This window comes from Vigna angularis, chromosome 6 (genome assembly GCF_016808095.1).
Source record: "Vigna angularis cultivar LongXiaoDou No.4 chromosome 6, ASM1680809v1, whole genome shotgun sequence".
Taxonomy (NCBI): Eukaryota; Viridiplantae; Streptophyta; class Magnoliopsida; order Fabales; family Fabaceae; genus Vigna; species Vigna angularis.
This window is the reverse complement of record NC_068975.1, coordinates 2040110-2063330: the sequence shown is the minus strand read 5'-3', so window position 1 is coordinate 2063330 and position 23221 is coordinate 2040110. Positions and strand designations below refer to the sequence as shown.

Sequence of the window (23221 nt, the reverse complement as noted above, 5' to 3'; positions counted from 1 at the left end):
ATTTACTTCTTAATATAAAGATCAACCAAGCTTCGTAATGCTCGAACACAGTGAGGCATATATCCAAAAAACCTACCAAGGCAACCCGGCCTCACAATGCCTGAATGTTGTGTGACATACATCAGAACACAGAACCAAACAAGCTTTACGGTACAACACGCATCCCGAAGTACTCCAACAAGCCCGACCTTACCACAAAAGCCCGTCCTTAAAGAATGCAACATGCACTACAGTGCAAAAAGCACTGTTGGCGAGGCAAACCACCAAATCAAGCAAACAAAGCATTAGATCAGGTATGTTCAAGAAAGTAACCCAGCATCTTCATGACTGGTGTTCATGAGAGGAACCCAATGTCTTCATGACCAGGTATGTTCATCAGAAGAACCTGGCTTATCAACAACCGGATACATTCACAAGGAAAAATGCCTCTAGATCCAGAAGCACAAAAAACAAGCAGCAAACCGGCACACCACTACCTGGCTCACTCATGAAAACTTCAACACTTGATGTTTCCTTGCAAAACAAAGTCACCTTCTACACTTGATTGGTTTTTTGCTCATCGGCCTTTCTATCCGATCGGCATAACCCTGCAAAGCTCGTCCATCTCAAGATTTTACCTTGGCCATCATTTCAGGGCAAAGTTTTGAACACATGACAACCTGGCTACAATAAGGTGATCTCATGAGAAACACAAGGCTGGCACAACAGGAGTCCACCCAGATTGGCAACATCGCATCAAAACTGCTGAAAAGTCAATGGCACAAAGAGGGAAGTATGGGAAGTAGAGAAAACTCAAAATGTGCAATGAAAAAGCACTCAAAGGTACAATGAAACAATTTCGAAATTACTCAAACATGTAATTTGGTGATTTTTCAAAAACTAAACTTGGAAATAAAGACATGTAAAAGAACTAAACATGATTCTAGACAATATGGATGGATTCAAAAATCAAAATGACACTACATAAGCATATAAGATCGAATGAAACAACAAGAAATGACTCAAACAGAAAAGGCACATAAGCAACATAAACACATAAAAATCCTAATGGAAAAGATGAATGATTCCAAGAGAAGAACAAAGTAGAACCATAAAAACAACAAAAAAGGTAACAAGATTATGAAAAGTAAGAGCAATACATAAAAGCAGTAAAAATAGTTAGGGAACCAAGGAAAATTAGCTTTTGAAGAACCAAGGCTCTTAATACCACATGATAGCAACCTCCTTATGCTAGGTTGGACCAAAGCTAGGAGATATGTAGGGAGGGGTGTTTCCTTAGATGGATGGTGTGGAAAAGTGGTGGTAAATGGTCCAAGAATGATGAGAAATAACTACCTCTAGGAGATATGGTGGTGGTGTAGTGTTTGGTGGTTTTAAGAGAGGTAAGGCAAACTCAAGGAGGAAGGTGACTAGAGGGGCCTCTAAGGTTGCTCTAGTCTTGATCTAGGAAATGTTTGGCCAAATTTGGGCAACAAAACATTAGTAAACTTCCCAGATGATTATAAGAAAGGAGACACCTCTATATATAGGCAAGGGTGTCTGCTAAAAACTCGAAAAACATGATCTCTCACCTTTGCATTCATTGCAAAAAATGAGGTCTTCTAAGGAGTGCACAAGTGTCCACAAATCCTCTCCAATAAGGGAAGGACATGTGGCTACTCATAAAGCAAAATCTTCTTCATTCCTAGAGTGTCATGAAGTACCTGAAAAACACTAGAAGGGAGGTGTTGAAGAGTGTTAATAGAAAAAAAAACTCACAACCCTTCTGATGTAGCATGTCTGTTGAGTTTTGGATTTAACAAATGAATACTTAAACGCTCAACCTTGTAAATGATTATGAATGATAGTTGTTTTTAACGTGTTATTCAGAATGTACACTGTAGTGTTTATGAGAACTTCCTCAGTTGAATAAGAATCGTTTAGTGCGAAAGTTTCTTGTATGTTGAAATAAAAGTGTAGCTGCAAGTTTTATGTGAAAAGCATTTAGACAAAAAGATGAACAACAATTGCACTAGTATTTTTATAATGGTTCACTCCAACTAAACTATGTTTAGTCTCTTCCGTAGAGGGTTCCACTATAATCTTCAACAAGATTACAATTGAGTATTCGCACAACTCCTAGTCTTCTCAATCAATGAATAACCTCTTGTTATCCTAGACTAGATGAGTATTTGTACTACTCCTGGTCTTCTCAGTCAACGAGTAACCTCTTATTACCCTAAATTGGATGAGTATTCGCACCACTTTTGGTATTCTCAGTCAGCGAGTAACCTCCTATTACCTTTGATTGGATGAGTATTCGCACCACTCCGGATACTAGACAACCTTGCCTAGTTTCCTTAACTTCACAGAGTACAACAACTGTTTCAATTCTCTTTAGAATTGCAGTCAACAATTGTTTACACGTCGTTCAGACTATTACTCTCGCAGAGAGGATGAGATTACAATACAATGTAGTCTAAACAATCGCAAATGTTTCTCTCTTTTCTCTTTCTCTCTTTCTTACAACAGGAAACAAATACTACAATAAAGCTCGAGAGTATTGCTAAACTTTCTTTTCTTTTTTTCTACTCAGATGTTTTCTTTTTCTTGAACTTTTCATGCTTTTCTTTTCAACGCTTTTCTCATGATAAATATTTTCGTTGTATGCTATCTTCTTGATTCTTCATCTGAATGATCTTCTATATATAGGCTCTTGGAGAAACGTTTGTTAGACTCAAGTTTTGGCCTTGATTCTTGTGTCTTCTCTTTCTTTTTGTAGAACATCTGTTGGTAAAGTTAACTTGTCAGAGCAAGCTTGCTTTTTCAGTTCTTTGCTTGAAGTAGACTGTACTTCCTTTTAGACACAACTTCAAATGAAGAACATTCTATGAATATCTCTTATGTCTCTAACGTCCACTTTTGATTTTTAAATGAAGTATGTGGATGCATGTAAAGTAGGTTATCTGCAAAGAGTAAAGTAGATTGTGCATGCAACATATATGTCTTCTCTCTTATCACTTTTGTTGTTTTTAACGTTAAGCATTTAATGTCATTTAATGCTTGCTCGGAACAACAAAGTGTTTTTCATTTCCTATCATTGAGGTAGCGTTTAACAATTAAGGTTTTCTTCTAAAGATACCAAGTGTTGAGTAAGAACTTCATCGTTGGACGAAGTAACGGTTTTAGCTCATGGTATCGTCTAGACTGATGTAAACGCTTTTTGTGATTTTGCTTTTTCAGAGCAATAGTGTTTAGCATGTTATGTTTTCTTTTGCATTTTAGGTTTAGGCTTTTAGAGAGTTTTTGTCGAAGACACTGGCTTGACACTTTTTCATTTTCCCGAGAGTTCAACTAAATACCCCTTGGGTATAGTAAGCTTACGTGTTTAGCAAAACTCTCTTAGACGCTTTAACTTATCAGTCGTTTAGCACTACGTCTGGATATTATGATTTAGGTGTTTTTATGTTTTCTATAATCCTAAAGGTTTTTCTATGTTGGGGATTCTTGAGCCTAAGTCTTATGTTTCATCCTATGATCTTTTTAAATTCTTATTTCGTTTAATGTTATTTGGTTAAACTTCAAAACATGAGAGTGTTTAGACATATAGACGATTTTGTCTTAACATGCCATGTGACCACTACTAAAGCTAAATTCTCTCTAGTTGGAAGCATGACACATGGCACATACTTTCCACATGGTTTGAATGTTTAGCTTAAGCAAAAAACCCTATACTAATTAGGCCTTAATACAAGCCTTAAGCAAACCTACACTACTTGGCCGAAATACACGGCCTAAATAACCTACACTACTTGGCCGAAATACACGGCCTAAATAACCTACACTACTCTTCAAGCTATGCTTCATGATGGCTCAAAAGGTGGTCCACAAGGTAGAGTTGATACCATCTTCAAGAATGACTTCCACTCTTTCTGAAAGTGTTTAACCATGCCTAGGGGATTTTCCATCAAATTGAAATCGGTTTCACCAAATAGAAACTGCTTAAAGTTAACAAAGAATTATTTTAAATCAACAACCTAGTAAAGAGCCTGTCCAAATGGCCTAAGAGCATGGCCGAACAGCAAGGCCTTGAGGCCAACTTGTTTAAGAGCTTGGCCAAATGGCTTGATTACTAAGGAACTCGACCGAATGGCCTATGAGCATGGCCGAATGGCCTACACACATTGCCGAATAGCCAAGGTTTGAGGCCAACTTGTTAAAGAGATCAACCGAATGGTATGATTATTAAAAAGCCCGACCAAATGGCATATGAGCACGACCGAATGGCCTAAGAGCACGACCAAATGGCCAGGCCTCGAGGCGAACCTACTAATGAGCTCGGCCGAATGGCTTGATTACTTCAAGAGTAGCCTAATGACTTAAAGAATGTGGCCTCGAGGCCAATCCACCTATAAAGGCGATCGAACGACTAAACGATATAAGAACTCGACCTCTAGGCCAATCAACCTGCAAACCACCTAAGTTAACTCAAGCCCGACTAAAAATCTTACACGAATCTCATACACCAAAAGAAAAGTCCCAAGACTGAGGGGCTTATGTACATACTTGGCCTAAAAGGCCATATAGCACGACCCATCAGAAGCAAATTATTATAGTTATTACAGTCTTAGCAGTTTTTCTTATTTCCAATTGACAAATTATTGCCTTTTAATTGTTTGTCTCCAATAGACATATTCCATATTTAAGTGATATTCAAGTGACATAAATAGCGTAGGATCACATAACTCTATATAAGCTCATGTATGCACATCAGATACACACATTGAAATACATGTTAATAATACTTTGATACTCAAAGCTTCTTGATTGATTACTAACTTGAGCGTTAGAGCACCTTTTGCAAGTGAATCTCCCTCGCTTCTCAAACCTTTAGAGCATATTAAGGAGTTTCTCCGGTGCAACCACATACTACCACGTGTCAAAGGGTCTAACTCCCAAATTCGATAAGAACATTTGGAGCTCACCTAGGGCCCTAGTAAAACAATTCCCCAGCCTCACACTGCCATGGTTACCACCAGCGAGCTATGTCGTCACACTAAACTATGAAAACAGAGGGAAATCTTAGAGAAAAGTCAGAGAACTCTAAAAAAGTTGTTGTTTCTAGAGAGATAGTGTGCTTTAAATTAATAATTCTCGTTCATAACCAAACTATTTATATTAAAACCTTTTAATATTAAAATAATCAAGTTTCACTATTTTTAAACTCGATCACTTTTAAAATGTCATTTTCTAAGTCTTTACAACACACCTCACTAATAAGATAATAATAATAAATAAATAAAAATGAAGTTATAAAGACCTCACTAATAAAATAAAAATAATGACAATAAATAAATAAAAATGAGGTTATCAACACCTCACTAATAAAATAATGATAATAATAAATAAAAGTGAGGTTATAAACACCTAACTAATAAAATAAAAATAATTACAATAAATAAATTAAATTATAAACACCTAACTAATAAAATAATAATAATAAATAAATAAAAATGAGGTTATAAACACCTCTCTAATATAATAAAAATAAGGTTTAATAGGTTCGGAGGTCCCTATATTTGCGGGTTCGTTTCAATTGGGTCCTTCAATTTTGGAAGTGATCAATTGGGTCCCTAATTTAACAAAATTGAGTCAATAATACCCTTTCCGTTAAATATAATGGACGGCGTTAACTTCTTAAATAGGTGGCATACTGAACATCTTTTTTATTTCCATGTGGCACAGTTTGAACTAATACGTGGCACAGTTATTTGATTGTTGAGATTTTAGGGAAAAAAGTAATCTCAAAGGTATCAGTGACCACACCTTCAAAAGGAACCAAATGTTTATGCAGATTATATTTTGCATACCTCACCAAAAGCACCTTTCCCAATCACCGTCAATTGCTCGAAATCGTCAATTCCAATTTTACGTCTCTGAATCCTCATGAACTCAGTTTCTCGGTGCTCCAAGTTCCTCATCATTTCCCCCTTCTCCTCAACCGATATCTGAGATTCTTGCACTTTCCTCTGCGTAATTGCTTCCATATTTCATTCCTTAAACAGAGATTACAGTTCTATATTCTATCCATTAATTAAAAAGGTCAATGCAACAATTACCCTTTGAGATCCCTGATGTTAACAACATTAACAACCAATTTCTGCAATTTTTAATTTGCATTTAGATTCCCTTTTCCTTTCTAATCCTAAACCCTAATTTTCTTTTTTCACCCTCTAGCGTTGTCGAAATCCCAAATTCTATGTGAAGTTTTTCACTCCCGATTACTCTTTGTTTTTTATTCTTATTCGTTGCTTCTTCTTCCACCATGAAAGAGGGTAAATCCGTTAACCATCAACAGCCGCACCAGGACGGTCACCTCTCGCCTTCAAAATTCGCCAAATTGTTTGATCCTGAACCTTCCTGGGACAAGGTTTGTTCTTTCAGTACATCCTTCATAGATCCATTCCTGGACGAGAGGGAGAAGGCATGGCGATTGAGGAGGTCGATGTAGAGGACGTAGGCGGCAGGGTGGAGGTGGCGGTGGGGGAGGACGCGAGTGGAGAGGAGGGAGAGGACGAGCAAGGGAGGGAGGATTCGGACGGCCATGGCTTTCTCGAGAAGCTTCCAGGCGAGGGGGACGTGGTTGTCGAAGCAGATGTAGGAGACGAGATGGTGTGCGAGGTCGACGGAAGGGAGGGAGACGCCGGCGGAGTTGAGGCGGCACTGACCTGAATTGATCACAATCGTCAACATCTTCGTCTCTTTGCACTCTTTTCATGCATTCCATCACTCAAATAATTCAAACCACCAAACCACCAGATTGCTTCTTACTTACAATTTAAAATGATATAAAATACACGTATTTAGCTCAAACTGTGCCAGGTGCAAATAGAACGATGTCTCAGCATGCCACCTGTTTAAGAAGTTAACGCCGTCCATTGCATTTAACGGAAAGGGTATTATTGACTCAATTTTGTTAAATTAGGGACCTAATTGATCACTTCCAAAATTGAAGGACTCATTTGAAACGAACCCGCAAATATAGGGACCTCCGAACCTATTAAACCTAAAAATAATAATAAATAAATAAAAATAAGACCATCAACACCTTACTAATAAAATAATAATCATAAAGAAATAAAATAAAAATAATTAAGGAAACCAAAATAAAATCAATAAATATAGATAAATATAATATATAAAATGATAAGAGTTTTGCTTCCTTTACCTCAATATAACTTGTCCAAGTAAAACTCTACTTCTGAATAGATTGAATAATTTCTACAAACTACTTTCAAATCTTAATCAACGGAGAAAGAAAAGGGAAATTGGAGAAGAATGAGAAAGATTGATGGATGCAATTTCCAAAACTCTCTTGATTAACTTTTCCTCTAATCATTATATAGAAAATTTATGTTATTATTATATTATTATTTTAATATTATTTTTTTTCTTATACATTCATAGGCATGTCATAGTAAAGTCATCATTTACCATTTAAATATTAGAATAATATTTCACATTTGAGAACTTATAGTAGTTGGGAGAAGATTTGTTGACTTTTTAGAAGAGTTGTTCCTTCCCAAATGCAAAAATGATATTTTTTTAATGCAGACCTCTAAATGTAAATATGAACGATCAAAGTGAAGAATATTATTTTAAGAACATGATGTAAAATTTTTAGCTCAATCTAATGGTTAACAAAACTGGAATCAAATTGTTGTAAATATGAACGATCAAAGTGGAGAATATTATCTTAAGAACATGATGTAAAATTTTTAGCTCAATCCAATGGTTAACAAAGGTCGAATCAAATTGTTACTAAAGTAACTTGAAATAGGAAATATGTGACACTAATTCAAACTACAACTTTTTTTTGCTCTAACCACACCACTAACAAGCTAATTGTTTTAAAATACACCACTAATGTATTTATATTGTCATTAGATGAGTCTAGAAATATATATTAGACGTTCATTGATTAGACGGATCTAACAACGCACATTAGACAAATAGCAAAAAACATTATATGAGTATAACATTATATACATCAAATGAGTATATCCATACACTGATTAAATGAATATAACAAAAACCATTAGACGAGTCTAGCAATATACAATAAAAAACTCTATCCATACACTAATTATGAGTATAACAAAAAGATATTAGACAAGTCATTCCATACGTTGATTAGACGAATCTAAGTATACACTAAATACACGAGTATAATAGAAAATATTAAATGAGTTTGTTGATGCATTGATTAGAAAAATTTATCAATACACATTATATTAGTTTATCCATGTAAAGACATTAGAAAAATCATTTCACACATTTATTAAACGAGTCTAGGAATACCATTAGACGAATTTTTCCCATGCACTAATTAGACGAGTATAACAACAAACACTAAACGAGTCTGTCCACATAATGATAAGACGAACCTGACAATATACATTGCACAAGTTTGTCCATAAATAAATTATATGGGTTTATTAATACGCATTAGACAAGTATGTTCATTCACCAATTAAACAAGTCTTGCAATACACATTAAATGAGTCTGTACATACATTGACCAGATGACTATGTCCATAGACTAATTAAACAAGTCTACAATAGACACTACACGAGTATCTTTATACACTGATTAGATAAGTCTAGTAATATACATTAAACAAGTATGTTCCTTACACAAATTAAATGAGTTTATTAATACACATTAAACGAGTTTGTCACCTCACTAATACATATTACACGACTCTCAATATACACTGGTATTAGACAAATCTAGCCATACACATGATATCAGTATATCCACTTATTAGACAAGTCTAACAATACATATTGAGGAGTTTGTCTGTGTATTGAATAGATGAGTCTAACAATATACATTAGACGAACCTTTCCATACATTGATTACATGAATATAGCACAAAAATTATATGAGTCTAATAACATGCATCAGATGAGACTATGCAAACACTAATTAGATGAGTATAACAAAAAAATTAGAAAAGTTATTTCATACATTGATTAGACTTGTATAACAAAAATTATTAGACATGTCTAAGAATACATTGATTAGAATAATAAAGTAAGAAACATTAAATGAGTCTGTCGATGTATTGATTATACGAGTCTAACAATACACCTTAGACGAATCATTCATATATTGATTACACGACTCTAGAAATAAACATTAGACAAGTCTTTTCACATACAAAATTAGATGAGTCTATTAATACGCATTAGACAAATATGTTGATGCACTGATTGAATGAATCTTGCAATACACATTAAAGAAGTTTATTCATACTTTAATTAAATGAGTATAACGAAAAACATTAGACAAGTCGAACAATACACATCAAACGAGTTTGTCCATACATCGAATAGACAAGTATAACAAAAGACATTAGATGAGTCATTCCATACATTGAATAGATGAGTGAGTCATTACATACATTGAATAGATAAGTCTAAGTATACACATTAAACGAGTATGTCTACACACTAGTCAGACGAATCTTGAAACACATTAAACAAGTTTGTCTATACACTGATTAGATAAGTCTAACAATATACATTAGACTAGTCTATTCATACACATATTAGATCAATCCATTAATACACATTAGACGACTTTATCCATTATCTAATTAGGTGAGTTTTACAATATACATTACAGTGGTTTGTTCATATACCGATTAGATAAGTCTACACATTATGAGTATATCCATATACTAATTAGACGAGTCTAATAACACATATTAAATGAGTTTATTAATACACTTATTAAATAAGTTTAGCAATACATATTAGACCAATTTATTCGTATACTCATTTGTACTTTTAGCGAGTCTTCTCTATATATACTTACATATAATTTATATTTATATTTTTTACATGTTTTATCTTATGACTTTTACAAAGTTTACTATTTATATCTTTACAAACATACTAATTTTCTAAACTTATAAATTATTTTTATGTTGATTCTACTTAAAACTTAATTATAAACTTTAAAACATCTATTATTTTTTCCTTATCATTTAAGTCTCTTTTAATAAACACATCAACAAACACAAATCTAGTCACGGGTTTAAAACTAGTTTTAAACTATATTTAAAAACATGTTACAAGTGTCAAATGAAAATTATCTCATCCAAAAACAAATGTACGTGTATCATGTAAGCGTAACTGAACTTTCCTATATTTCTCTACCTTTGATAACATTGGAAGAGGTTCATAAATAGCAATGTTCTTCCTCCTTTTCTTTAGGCTATTTCTCTATTTGTGGCTTCTAAACAGACTTTTTGGTCCAAAGAAAAAACAAACTTTCATTTAATCATTCTTTTTTGGCCAAATGAATTTTCTCTCAATTCACCAACACCATTGCAAGCTGTCTGTCAAATCTTTCAACTTCCATCATCATCCAACAATATCTGTGACTTTTGTACATGGTTGTTAATGTTGAGGGGAACTTGAATTCCTTCTCATTAATGGGTATCTCCCATTAACTCCATCGAATTCAATTCCTATTGAAGCTTAGAAGGTGAGTTCCATGATTGAAGGAGGATAGAAAACCAACAAAGAATCTGGCTTTACAACACACAATAAGGGACATCATCATCTTTAATTATTGTAACTATCTTTGTTGTTTGATGCCAAAAGGGTTTGAATTCTGGATCCCATAGGAAGCATGCAATATGGCTTTCCACCTTACCTTTAGATCACAATCAGTGCCAAATCCAGGCCAAGGACCACCTTTAGTGGAGAGAATATCAGAGGAGCCTTTGGCTTTGCCAAACAAAAGTGCTCAAAGCACAGTGACATGCATCTACCAAGCCAATGTTGCAGGGTGTTGGAGAAACGTGTCAGTGTTGTGGTGCAAAAACCTCATGAACCACACGCTAAACCTCAAGGTTGATAGCACAGGAGGTGAGTTCAGTTACACTTGCAAGATAGATATGAAGCCTTGGTACTTCTGGAACAAAAAAGGGTACAAATCTTTTGAGGTTGATGGGCACCAGGTGGAAGTGTATTGGGACCTTCGGTCGGCGAGATTCTCCAGCGGCGGCCCCGAGCCGGTCAGCGATTACTACGTGGCAATGGTGTCAGAGGAAGATGTTGCGTTGCTGCTGGGGGATTACAAGAAGAAGGCGTACAAGAGAATGAAGATGAGGCCAAGCATTGTTGAGGCAATGTTGTTGGTGAAGAGAGAAAGTGTGTTTGCCAAGAAAAGTTTTGCAACCAAGGCCAGGTTTGATGAGAAGAGAAAAGAGAGTGAGATTGTGGTGGAGAGCTCAACGTTTGGGAACAAAGAGCCTGAGATGTGGATCAGCATTGATGGGATTGTGTTGATTCATGTCAAGAACTTGCAGTGGAAGTTCAGGGGAAACCAAACAGTTATGGTCAACATGCAACCTGTGCAAGTGTTTTGGGATGTGCATGACTGGTTGTTTAGTGTTCCTGGCTCAGGGCCTGGGCTTTTCATTTTCAAGCCAGGGCCTGTGGAGGCTGAGACTGAAAGAGAGGAGAGACTCAATGAGGGTTGTGACAGTGATAATGGTAGTTGTGCCAGTGGCTATTATTCAACTCTCAGCTATGCTCCCTCTGAGTCTTGTCTTGTGCTTTATGCCTACAAACTTGAGTGATGCAATTACAGGGAAGACACCAAATGTGTAAATGTAAGACTGGAATGGGGGCAAATTGTAGCAAGAATTTAAAGTTTAGTTCCATGTTTTCTTTTTCTTTGGAGGGTGCCCATTAATTTTGTATGGTGAATTGGAATATCTGGTTCGTTCAAACTTTGATGCTGCATGGTATGCACTTTTTTCTGTGCCTTCTCCAGAACTAACCAAACCATTTTATGGTCGAATTCACCAAATCACATACATTTAACACTATTTTCCTTTCTTTTTTGTTCTACTTTCCTTGTCCAAACATTCCTTACAACATCTTTAATGAAGAAACCCTTTGAGTTCTTGAAGACGAACCAGTGTATATCTATCACTATATGAAAATGTCATGCCTTCTTAATATTACCTCTACATCAATTTGCTTTTGAATACAAATGTGTTACTGAATAAAAATACACATGCAAGATAGATATTCGAAAGTAATAGGAATACTGACAGAAAATGATATTTAACAAGTCATTTATTTATGAATGTACATGCAAGAGTAGTAGTGAGTTGAAAAAATAGAAAGTGTAAGAATAACAGTGAGTACACATAGAGTTTGGATGGTTCAAGAAATAATGCAATCTCATGTTTTGATTGGCTTCCAAGGTGGCGGAGGAGGAGGATTTTGTGGCCCAAGTGGTGGAATTGCTGAGAAGATAGTGTTCCTGTCAACGCCACTACTACCTGTGGTACCTGTCAAGGAAATTAATGCAGCAACTATTCCTGCATTTCCTGCCAAGGTTGGCTCAGTGAAGTTATAGTTTCTTCTGGAGTCATGGAATTGGTCAAAACGATCTGGCCCTCCAACCATTGCTCCTGTGATGGTGTTAGGATTTGGGTTGGAAGTGTCACGCCACTTCCAACCCCCAGTGCATGAGTGATGCTGGTGATCATTTGGTATGGATGCTCCTCTGTGATGAACATGTCTAGGAAATTTGTTTCCAAACCCCACTATGTAGCTCATTTTCATGGGATTTTTCCCCAGGATGTAATCAACCTGTTCAAGTGGAACATAAAACACACATTACCCTTGTTTGCAATTAATTGTTCATCCCCTCTCATATATTATCAGAACTAAAAATACACTTTTGACGTTTAAGTTTTGTATAAATTTGTAATCCATTTACATGTGGGAATTCTGTTTTTCTCTAAACTAGAAATTAAGGGTGAAGAAATGGAGATGGTACCTGAGAGGTTGCAAATGTCTTCAAAGCAGATACTGGGAAATAGGTAGCCCCACAATACCATCCGGGAACACCAACCCCTTGCATGTAATCAGCAAAAAGTGATGCCATGAAAGCAGCATTAGCGACATATTGGAGAGACTGAGGTTGTCCATTGTTGAATTGGATCAAACCCCCTGAAAAGGAAAAAAAGTGAATAGTGGAGTTCATCCATTAAAGTAAAGAGAAGAATAGAAGAGGGAAAAAAAACTGAGGTCATTACCACTAGTCCTGTTAAAGACTCTGTAATGTTGAAGATAAGAGCACATGGTAAGACTGGTAACATTGTGGTACATCGTGAGCATGTCCTCATAGGGGTAACCAGGATTCAAAAACATCCTGAACCTTGTGAGCAACAACATGGCAGCAGGTAACTTGTTGTTCCAGCTGAAAACAGTGAATTGAGGAGTCAAGAAATAGGCCTTTGAATTCTTGAAAATGGAGGGGTTGGTGGCCAAGGAGAGGTAGGTACTGTTTCCTGTCGCATAGTACAACCAAGCAGCACCCCACATGTACTCATCGTAGTAGCCAGTGGAGTTATAGAAAGACTCAATGTAGGGCTCTCCACGGCTGTAAGGCTTCCTCTTACCAGGATCTCTGGCAAAGTCAAACAAAGTTTGAGCACCCTTGATGAGTTTCTTGGAATAGGATGCATCATCTTGGAAAACTATAGAGGCTGAAGCTAAAGCTGCTGCCATTTCGGCTGCAAGATCAGGACCTTGAAATATGGATATGGTGTGGCGGGGATAATCCATGTCCTCTGGCCTTTGCCAGCAGTAGTGATCATCTGGGGTGGTAGAAGAATTCAGACTCCCACCAACCTGTGCATAGATTTTGTTAATTTTGGTGGCAGAAGAGTTGAAGGTCAAGAGCAAGTAATCAGTGCCCCATTTGATGAGTTCTCTGGTGTGTTGGTATTCATTCAGAGCCATGTACTTATCTTTGTATTCAAGAACACTCCAACTAAGCATTGTCATGGCAAAAGACATTGGAAAATGGAACTTTGTGTTGTCCCCTGCATCATAGTAACCTCCAACCAGTCCTCCCTTCACATCTGTGTCTTTTCCATCATCTAACCCTGAATTCCCTCTCCATGCAATTCCATTCTTCTTCCCCAACTTTCCAGCTTCACCAACACAATCAATACATAATTCATAACTTTTTCAACTTTTAACTACTTACTTTTTCTATACTCTTTCCATACGAAAAATTAAAACATCTTTTTTAAATTATATCAAATATTTTCTATAAAACTTACATTATCAAAAACTTACACAATTCACTGAATATATCACGCTTTTATCTAAATCTTATTTATTTTTACTAATTAAACTTCCCAAAGAAATTTAATACTCTTTAAAAATTACAAATATTTGTTTGACAACATTTTAACATCGTCTGCATGTCATTTTGTGATTGGTCCAAAATTATTTCACAATCAATAATAATAATCATAAACACCAATATAGACTAGTTACATAATAACACTAAAATAAGTATCGTTATCCTATTAATTATACATTAAAAACGATAACAAATGCCAATAATGTTAACTTTACACAATTAAATACATTAAATATTAACTAATATTTTTTATTTTTAAAAGGATTTAAAATGTAGATTTGTATCTATTTATCAATTTTTAAAGTTTAATTAACAATGGTCCCAGTTCCGTGTTTTTAGCAACGACTAGGCCATGTTTGGATATTACTTCACCAAATCACTGGAAAAGTTGAAATAATGACGACATGCATTTCATCTGTGACACAAAAAGCCGTCCCTTGATATTATTTTTATTACTTTTGAATCGGTCAAAAGCTAAATGGGTGGAACGATTTTAATATAAAGAAAAGAAAATCAAAAGCAACTAATTGATGTAATGAAAACACACAATATCAATATCAAGAAGACTCTCTATAGTTGGTGCCATTCAAAATACTTTTTATTTATAAGTTTAATTATAAATCATTAATAGCCACATGACCATCAAAGTTATTTAAATTTACAAATCTGAAAAGAAATCAAATTTATGTAGAAATTAAAAATACATATATATATATATATATATATATATATATATAATTATATAGACACCAAAAAACATATTTCACTCCATTTTTTTTAAGATTATAAAGCTTACTTCGCTTTTTTAGAATTTTTATAATTATAATTAAAGATATGAATAAAATTAAAAATATTCGTTTTACATATCTTAAGATCCTCTAAATTTATAAGTGTAATGGAACTGAAATCTGATGATAACTTTCTGAATATGATATTATTCGTCTCAATAAAATTGTAAATATTTTTTCTTTTGAATTATTATCCTCCAAAATTATAAATATGTCGTTATAATGATCAACTGTTCACACAATCAACAATTAAACAATTCTAAACAGGAACTTGCTGAACACGTTGTTTAATGAAATTGCAGGTCTTAGAAGGAGTTGACTTAGGGTAAAAAAGGTTAAACAGAAGTGCTTTCTGTCATTAATAAAATATTGAGAAAAGTAGGTTTGTATGTTGACATAGATATATTAAAGATAAAAAAAATAAATAAAGTGTTTAAAAAAGTTGTAGAAATTATATTAGGCATAAAATGTTATATTATGAATGTGAAAGAGAGTAAAAATAGGGAAAAAGAAAAGATATTGTGAGAGGAATTGATTAAATAAAAGATGAGATGAAGAAGAACATACACTTTTGAGCATTGAAGAAGAGGAGTGCTTTGTGGAGAGAAAGGGTGTAGTTATCTGGTGGTGTTGGAAGAGAATGGTGTTTGGGCAAAGATTTGGTGATGATAATGGGAAGAGCAATGAGAAGGAAAGCCATGAAAATGGAAGCAAGTATCCATTTCAATGCCTTGTGGCTTATCATTATGCAACCAAAGTCAACATACCTCTTCTTCTTACTCTTCTCAACCCTTTCCAAAACCCAGCTTTGTAGAGTCTCATCCAAATCTTGCCTTTGAGGATTGTACCTCTCAAGCAGTGCTGCCCTATCCCACTCTTCATTGCTCTTCTTTTCCACCTCTTCTCCACTGTTGCTCATTTCAAAGGACCCTCCCCAATGGTTTCTTGAATGCATGGTGTAATAATAATATTCCAAGATCAATCTATCACTTAACCAAACATCATTTATGGATAATCACAAAAACACTTTTATCTTATGTTCCAATGTTAGCTACCTTTTAAAAACCACACTTATAACTTATATATATAAGAAATCAGAGCTAAAGGGCCACTTCTAGAGGGGTAGGGAGTGAATATTTATATATATATATATATATATATATTTATGTGGGGGTTGAAGAATGAGAGAGATTCTTTGCATCAACATAAAAACAAAACTTAGGTCATTCTTAATTTTCCATTTCCTTCTGACTTTTAAACTTTTAAACTATTACCCGAAATAATTCAACCAGGTTTTGTTTGGATAAATATTTTTATATGAAAAATAAAATAAAATATATTCTTTATATAAATTAAAAGTGTTTGAGGTGTTAGATTATGCATCAAACTCAAATAATTAATAATAAATAAACTCTTTTTCAACATAGTAATTCTCAATTCTTCATAATGGGAAGTATACCTGAATTATTCATGGAGAACAATATAGATCTTATATCTGTAGAATACATTAATGTTTTGTTTTAATAGATGAAAAGAAAGAAATAAAAATAATGAATATGTGTTTATATATAAGGATTATGATATGTACCTTTATTTAATCAGTTATTTTTTTAAAAAAAAAGTTAATATGTTAATTTAATCTCTCAATAAATTAAAATATTATTTATGATTTATAAACAGAAAAATTTTCATATATGTTTTTTAATCATAATTTAATTAATTAAATTATTTTAATAAATCTGCTAATAAAATAGAATAATTGTAACATATTTGAAGATTTGATATATAAATATAAATAATCTGAAATGCACTAATTTAAAATAAAATTTTAAAATACATGAATATGAGTGTAGAAATTAATTTTAAATTATAAAAAATATTTTTTTATATTTGCATTGATAATAAAGAAAAAAATAGTAACATAGGAATGATGTCACTGCCTGCAACCGGCGTACACGTCCAGCTACACATTCATCAACTGCCACCACATAAATTATTTGAATTTAAATTAATTATTTAATTAGTTAATGTGTACATAAACTTTGAACGTGTTGAGAACTGTAGATTCATTTTATGATGACAAATTAATGAGTTGGAAGTTCTTTCATTCAACTTTTAATATTTCGAGGAGAAAATTTTGTATGAATTATTTTATAAGAAAATTAATTTAACTCTAAGTTAATTTGTAAAAAAGTCTCTTTTATTTAAATTTTTATTTTATTTGTTTATTTATTTATATACTGATTTTGATTTCTAAAAATATTTATTTCTTTTCTCTTTGCGAGGTGGAATTTGTTCAATCAAACACCTTTGACCGAGACTATTTTACTAGCGGCCAAATTATATTTGTTGAATTCCGACATTAAACACCCTTCCCAAAAATTAGTAAATAATTTTTACATATATTTTTATTTAATAATAATTTTAAAATATTAGAGGAATATAATTTCACTGAATGATTAATATTTTTGGCTTTGTTTTTAAATTATCAATTTGTTCCATTCGTTAATCATCCTTACAAGTTAGATTGTTAACTAACTTATCATCTTTTTTGCCATGTGTTGCTTTCTGTCTAATTAAACACTTTTTTTATCATTTTAGTTCCTGTACATCAAATTCTAAGCGCAATTTTTCCGGAATGTATACGCCAACATATATATATATATATATATATATATATATATATATATATATATATATATATATATATATATATATATATATATATATATATATATATATATATATATATAAAAGGTTTGTTAATTACTTAATCTCTTAGTATCAAATTTTAGTCAATAAAAATACTTTTTATATATTATAAATTCTAAATTTTAAGGTATTTGAATAACTTTTTACTTTTATTTTATTTTTTATTTTAAATTCAAAGTATTATTAAAATAGTTATGTGGTAAAAGAATGTTTAAAAATATTTTTGTCAACTAATTAATTATTTTTGTGTTATTTCTTTTAAACTAAATCTATTCTTTTCTCAAATAAATATAATGTCCTCAGGATTCTATTTAAAAAATTAAAAATAATGGTATTCCTTTTTATTAAAATGTATTTTTCTATAATATTTTCTCTAACAATTTTTAATAATTTATTTATAATTCTTTAATACGTGCATACAACAAAGATACATAAATCTTACATAAAATAATGCCGATGGGTTTGAACAAGTATCCACTTTACTATTATGAAGAGATTGCAAAAAAAAAAACGTTATAAGTTAAATGATGTGTAAATTAAAAATTCAAAACTATTTAATTAAAGAGTTATTATAAACTAGTTTTAACTTATAAAAATGGTTGAAAAATATGCCAGCTATTTGAAATTCGAAGAAAACATTTTTTTTTCTTGTCTGTTTCATTTGGTTGATACCAATTGCCAGCTATTTAAATCTAAATTAGTAATTATTGAACAACTTTCTTTTTCATATTTTCTTCTCTTGAAAAGTGGGCTGTTAAGTTACATTTCTTTTTCTTTTCTCATTGTTTAGAGTTTTAGTCTGACTTCAGTTTTTAATCCCAATTTTTTAAGCTCAAAGTGATACCGTTTGTCAAAAGAAAAATACAGATATTCACTGGAAGTACAATTTAAAATCACATGCGTTTATGTTTTTTTAGTATCCTAAATGATAGCAACCAGGTCGGTACCACAATCCAAACGCAATTGCATACGAGAGAGATTATTTTCCGTATTAAATCATGATTTTTTTTTGTCACATTAGCATACCATAGTTTTAGGGTTAAATATGTTTTTAATTCTTCATCTATAATGCGATTTTAGATTTAATTTTTCTTTCAAACTTTAGTACACTTTAATCCTTCGTTTTTAAAAAAATATAATTTGTCGTCCTCCAAAATCAACATCATTAAAATTAGGTTGAATTGGCTAACGTTTGGTCATGTATGATGACATGTTTAATGGCTAATGTTTGCTACGTTTCATGACATGTTTGATGACGTGTGGAAAGTGAGTAATTTAGTTGAACCAAATTAGGGTTCCTTAGTTAAATTGGGAATTTTTTACGCGAATGAAAATTAGGGTTCATAAGTTAGTTTTATCTTGAAGGTAAATCTAAAATCGTGATTACGGTTTGTGAGTTAGTTTTGTCTTCGATCAATTTGCTTGAGCGCTTGTTGTGGGTGTAGTGGTTGTTGCATTTGGTGTGAAAGAAACGCGATTTGAAAGAAGGTAATTTTTGACTTTTGGTTTTCGTTTAGTGTTGGTTTTATTTGGGTGTAAATTGTTCACGTTACAATGTAGTTCTAGAAATGGTTTTCGACGTTTCTTTGCATCACACAGGGAAGTTCACTAAGAATAACGGACTTGAATATGTGGAGAAGAAATACACGTGATAAAAGGAGTTGATCCCGATTGGTGGTCTTACTTTGAAGTAGTGACATTTGTTAAAGAATTCAAATATGATGTAGAGTTCAAAGCTATGGTGGAAGGGGTCGAAACAAAGGCTTGTGAACAATCTGATAATACAAGTGATGATAGGGAAGCAATGTTCTTGGCTAACTACGTAGAGGCAAATAACGACGAGGTTGAAATCTATGTGCAACATGTTCCTAGTGAGGCAGTTGAAGTTAAGTTTCTTAGTTATGGTGAAGAGGTAGATGAAGTACACATACAAGAGATGGAGGAAGAGGTAAATATGGGTGACGAAGAAGAGGTTAATGTGGATGAGGCTTATGTTGGTGACGAAGAGGCTTATGTTGGTGACGAAGAGGCTTATGTTGGTGAACAAGATGATTATGTTGGTGAAGAAGAGACTTATGTTGGTGAACAATATGGTTATGCTGGTGAACAAGAGGCTTATGTTGGTGGGGAAGAGGGGAATGTGGAAGTAGAAGACGTCCACATGGATTAGTAAGAGGAAGAGAGGAATGTGATTGACGAAGATGTGGAGATAGGTGAGGAACAACCTTATGTTGATAAGGATGGGGATGAGGAAGAGGATGAGGTCAATGTGGTTGAGGGCGAAATTTAAGCTTCAGCTGAAGAAAATGTGGATGAGAGTGAAGAGGAAAGAATCGCAAATGATGATGATGGGATTGGGATGGAGAATGAGAGGGTGGAAGAAGAGAGAAGAAATATTAATCTTATTTTGGAGAAGTGGAGTAGAATGAAAAAGAAGAAGAAAACTGTGAGGAGAAGAAGCAATGTTGGTGAAGGCTCATTTATGATTAACGAAGAAGTTGAAGAACATGACATAAATGAAGAATACAATACAAATGAGTTGTCTTTAGATGTAGATAGTGATGACGGTGTGAGTTTGAATAAGAGGAAGTTTCCAATGTATAGAGCAGATGATATGACCAAGAGCTTCAAATTTAAATTAGGGATAGAATTTAAGTCACTGAAAGATTTTAAAAATGCACTACTGGAGCATAGTGTTTTAAACGGAAAAAAAGTCCAGTTTGTGAAGAATGATTTGAAAAGAGTAAGGGCAGTGTGTAAAAAGAAATGTGGTTTTGTAATTATGGCTAGCAGGGTAGGAGGCAACCAAACTTTTAGGGTGAAAACTCTGGTTGGGCATCATAAATGTGGAAGGGTTTTTAGTAACAAAAAGTGCAAGTGTACAATGGATTGCACAAGTATTAGTAGACAAATTTGTAAATGTGGGAGGCATGATAGTTAACCAAATCATTGATGAAATTAAGAAGTCATACAGTGTTGGAATAACTCCCTGGAAAGTTGGAAGAGCAAAGCAAATTGCAATGGATTCTTTAGTGGGTGATGGAGAACGACAATATGCACGTCTTTATGATTATGTGGCTGAATTGTTAAGAGTGAAGGCTAGAACCTTCAAGATTAAGGTCAATCAACCCCAACCCACTTTGGAACCAAGGTTTGGGTCATTGTACATGTGTTTAGAGGGCTGTAAATAGGGCTTCTTAGGTAGTTACAGGCCCTTCATTGGGGTAAATGGTTTTCATCTGAAGACAAGATATAGTGGTTAGTTGTTAGTGGCAGTGGCAAGAGACCCTAATGACCAATATTTCTCACTAGCTGTTGATTGGTTGAAAATGAATGCAAAGACACATGGAGGTGGTTTTTGACACTATTGTTGGCTGATATTGGGGGCATAGATTGTCAACGCTAGATATTTATTTCGGATGAGAAAAAGGTAACTTGAAATTGTTTTCTTGTGTAATTTGATTATGTATTAAAAGATTATGTTATTTGTTTAGAGGGATTAATGGGAGTATTTGAGGAGATTTTGAATGGGGTGGAACACAGGTTGTGTTTAAGACATTTGTACAACAACTATAAGAAGAAATTTGGTGGAGGTCTACTGATTAGAGACCTTATGATGGGGGTTGCAAAGGCAACATACTTTTAGGAGTGGGAACAAAAAATGGGTGAGTTGAAGAATGTTAAAATTGATGCTTATAATTGATTAATGAAAAGTCCAACTAAATGTTGGTGTAAACATGCATTTAGCAGTTATCCTAGATGTGATGTGTTGATCAATAATTTGTCTGAGTCAATTAATAGTACAATTTTACTGGCAAGAGACAACTTGTCATTACTATGATGGAATGGATTAGGTCATACATTATGAATAGGTTTGCAACACTAAGAGAAAAAGTAAAGACATATCTTGGTGTCAGTTTGGGCAGGGGCTACAAAATTTGAAGTCACTCATGGCTTTACAATGGACAAGTTTGTAGTTGACCTAAGTAATCATACTTGTAGTTGTTATTTTTGGGATTTGGTAGGAATACCTTGCAAACATGTTATTGGTGTCATTCATTATAAATGAGAAAACCTAGAAGATTATGTTCATCCATATTACAAGAAACATGCTTATGAAACTTGTTATGCCCCTGAAATTATTTCAATCAATGGACAATAACTTTGGCCTACCTCTGATTTTGCACCACTACTTCCACCTACTTATAAAACACCTCTTGGGAGGCCAAAAAAGTTAAAAAGAAGGGAAGTTGATGAATATGTTAGTCATTCAAAGTTGTCAAAGAAAAATATTGGTATGAAGTGTAGCAGCTGCAATCAATATGAACATAATGTAAGAAGTTGTAGAAAGGAAAAGAAACGCAGGGTAATTCTTAGTATTATGTTTAGAGATGTCAAAACGGGTAACCCGACTCGACCCGGCCTGACCCATCATGGGTTGGTCACTTGGTGACTCAACCCAACTCGGCTCACTTATTAACGAGCTGAAAATATTCAAACCCGGCCCGACTCATCACGGGTTGGTGGGTTAAACAGATTTTCTCACTCGTTCACTTAATTATAAGTCTTTTTTTAAATAAAAAAATTATATCTTTTTTAATTCAAATCTAAATAAATTTCACTCTAACTCCAAAGACAATTCAAAATAAAATAAAAAAACCATACAATCCAAGCGTAATCCAAAAACAAGCACAAAAGTTGAACAAATAAGTTTTTAATATTGATAATTTTTGTATCACTTGTCCATCTATAATATTAGAGTCTTGAATATATAAATCTATAATATTTTTCTGTCTTGAAACATCTTTTTTCTTATCTCATCTACAATATAATAAAAAAATGCTAATTAATAATATTGAAGCACAAAATAATACATAATTAAATTAAATTAAGTGGGTTGGTGAGCCAACCCGGCTCACCATAGGTTCAACCCGGATAAGCCAGCTCAAACCCATGGTGAGTCGGATTGGCTCGCAGGTTACAACCCATTTTGACAGCACTCATTATGTTATTTAAATTCTTATTTACAATTATGTGAATTTTAACTACCTTACTCCTTTGACGGACCACAAGGGCAAGTGCGACTGGAGGAACTTCTGGAACAACACAACCTGGAAGAACATCAAGAAGACAAACTTCAACTATAGGAGGATTTGCATCAACATCACAAGGTGGAAGAACATCAAGGGGAACTGCCATAGATGGAGGAGTTGCATCAAGATCACAAGCTGGAACAACATCCACTAGGGCAACTGGGCGTCAAGGGGGAAGAAGAACATCCACAACAATACTGCCTGCACAAATTGTAGGGTCTCAAGCTAGTAGCAATTGAACTTTTAGGTAGGCATGTGATATTTGTAATGCTTTTATGTACTGAATGTGACCCACTTAGGGAACAACTTAGTAGTGGGTGCAGTATTTTTTGACCACTTTTTTGTCATCTAGTAGCACATGTAATGTTCATTAAAGTAATAAGGAGATT

The 23221-nt window shown here is 33.7% G+C and overlaps 2 protein-coding genes across 2 annotated transcripts; one reads left to right on the top strand and one right to left on the bottom strand.

Moving 5' to 3' along the window:
* Nucleotides 1–10533: 10533 nt before the first annotated feature.
* On the top strand, nt 10534–11715 carry LOC108319757 (uncharacterized). The gene has a single exon (XM_017550999.2). The coding sequence runs from the start codon at nt 10695–10697 to the stop codon at nt 11640–11642; it is 948 nt and encodes a 315-aa protein (XP_017406488.1). The 5' UTR covers nt 10534–10694; the 3' UTR covers nt 11643–11715.
* Nucleotides 11716–12129: 414 nt separating this feature from the next.
* Nucleotides 12130–16090, bottom strand: LOC108319783 (endoglucanase 7). The gene is made up of 4 exons (XM_017551033.2): nt 15595–16090; nt 13119–14021; nt 12860–13032; nt 12130–12669 (listed from the first exon to the last, which is right to left on the bottom strand). The coding sequence occupies exons 1-4, from the start codon at nt 15980–15982 to the stop codon at nt 12256–12258; spliced, it is 1878 nt and encodes a 625-aa protein (XP_017406522.1). The 5' UTR covers nt 15983–16090; the 3' UTR covers nt 12130–12255.
* Between the last annotated feature and the right edge of the window lie 7131 nt (nt 16091–23221).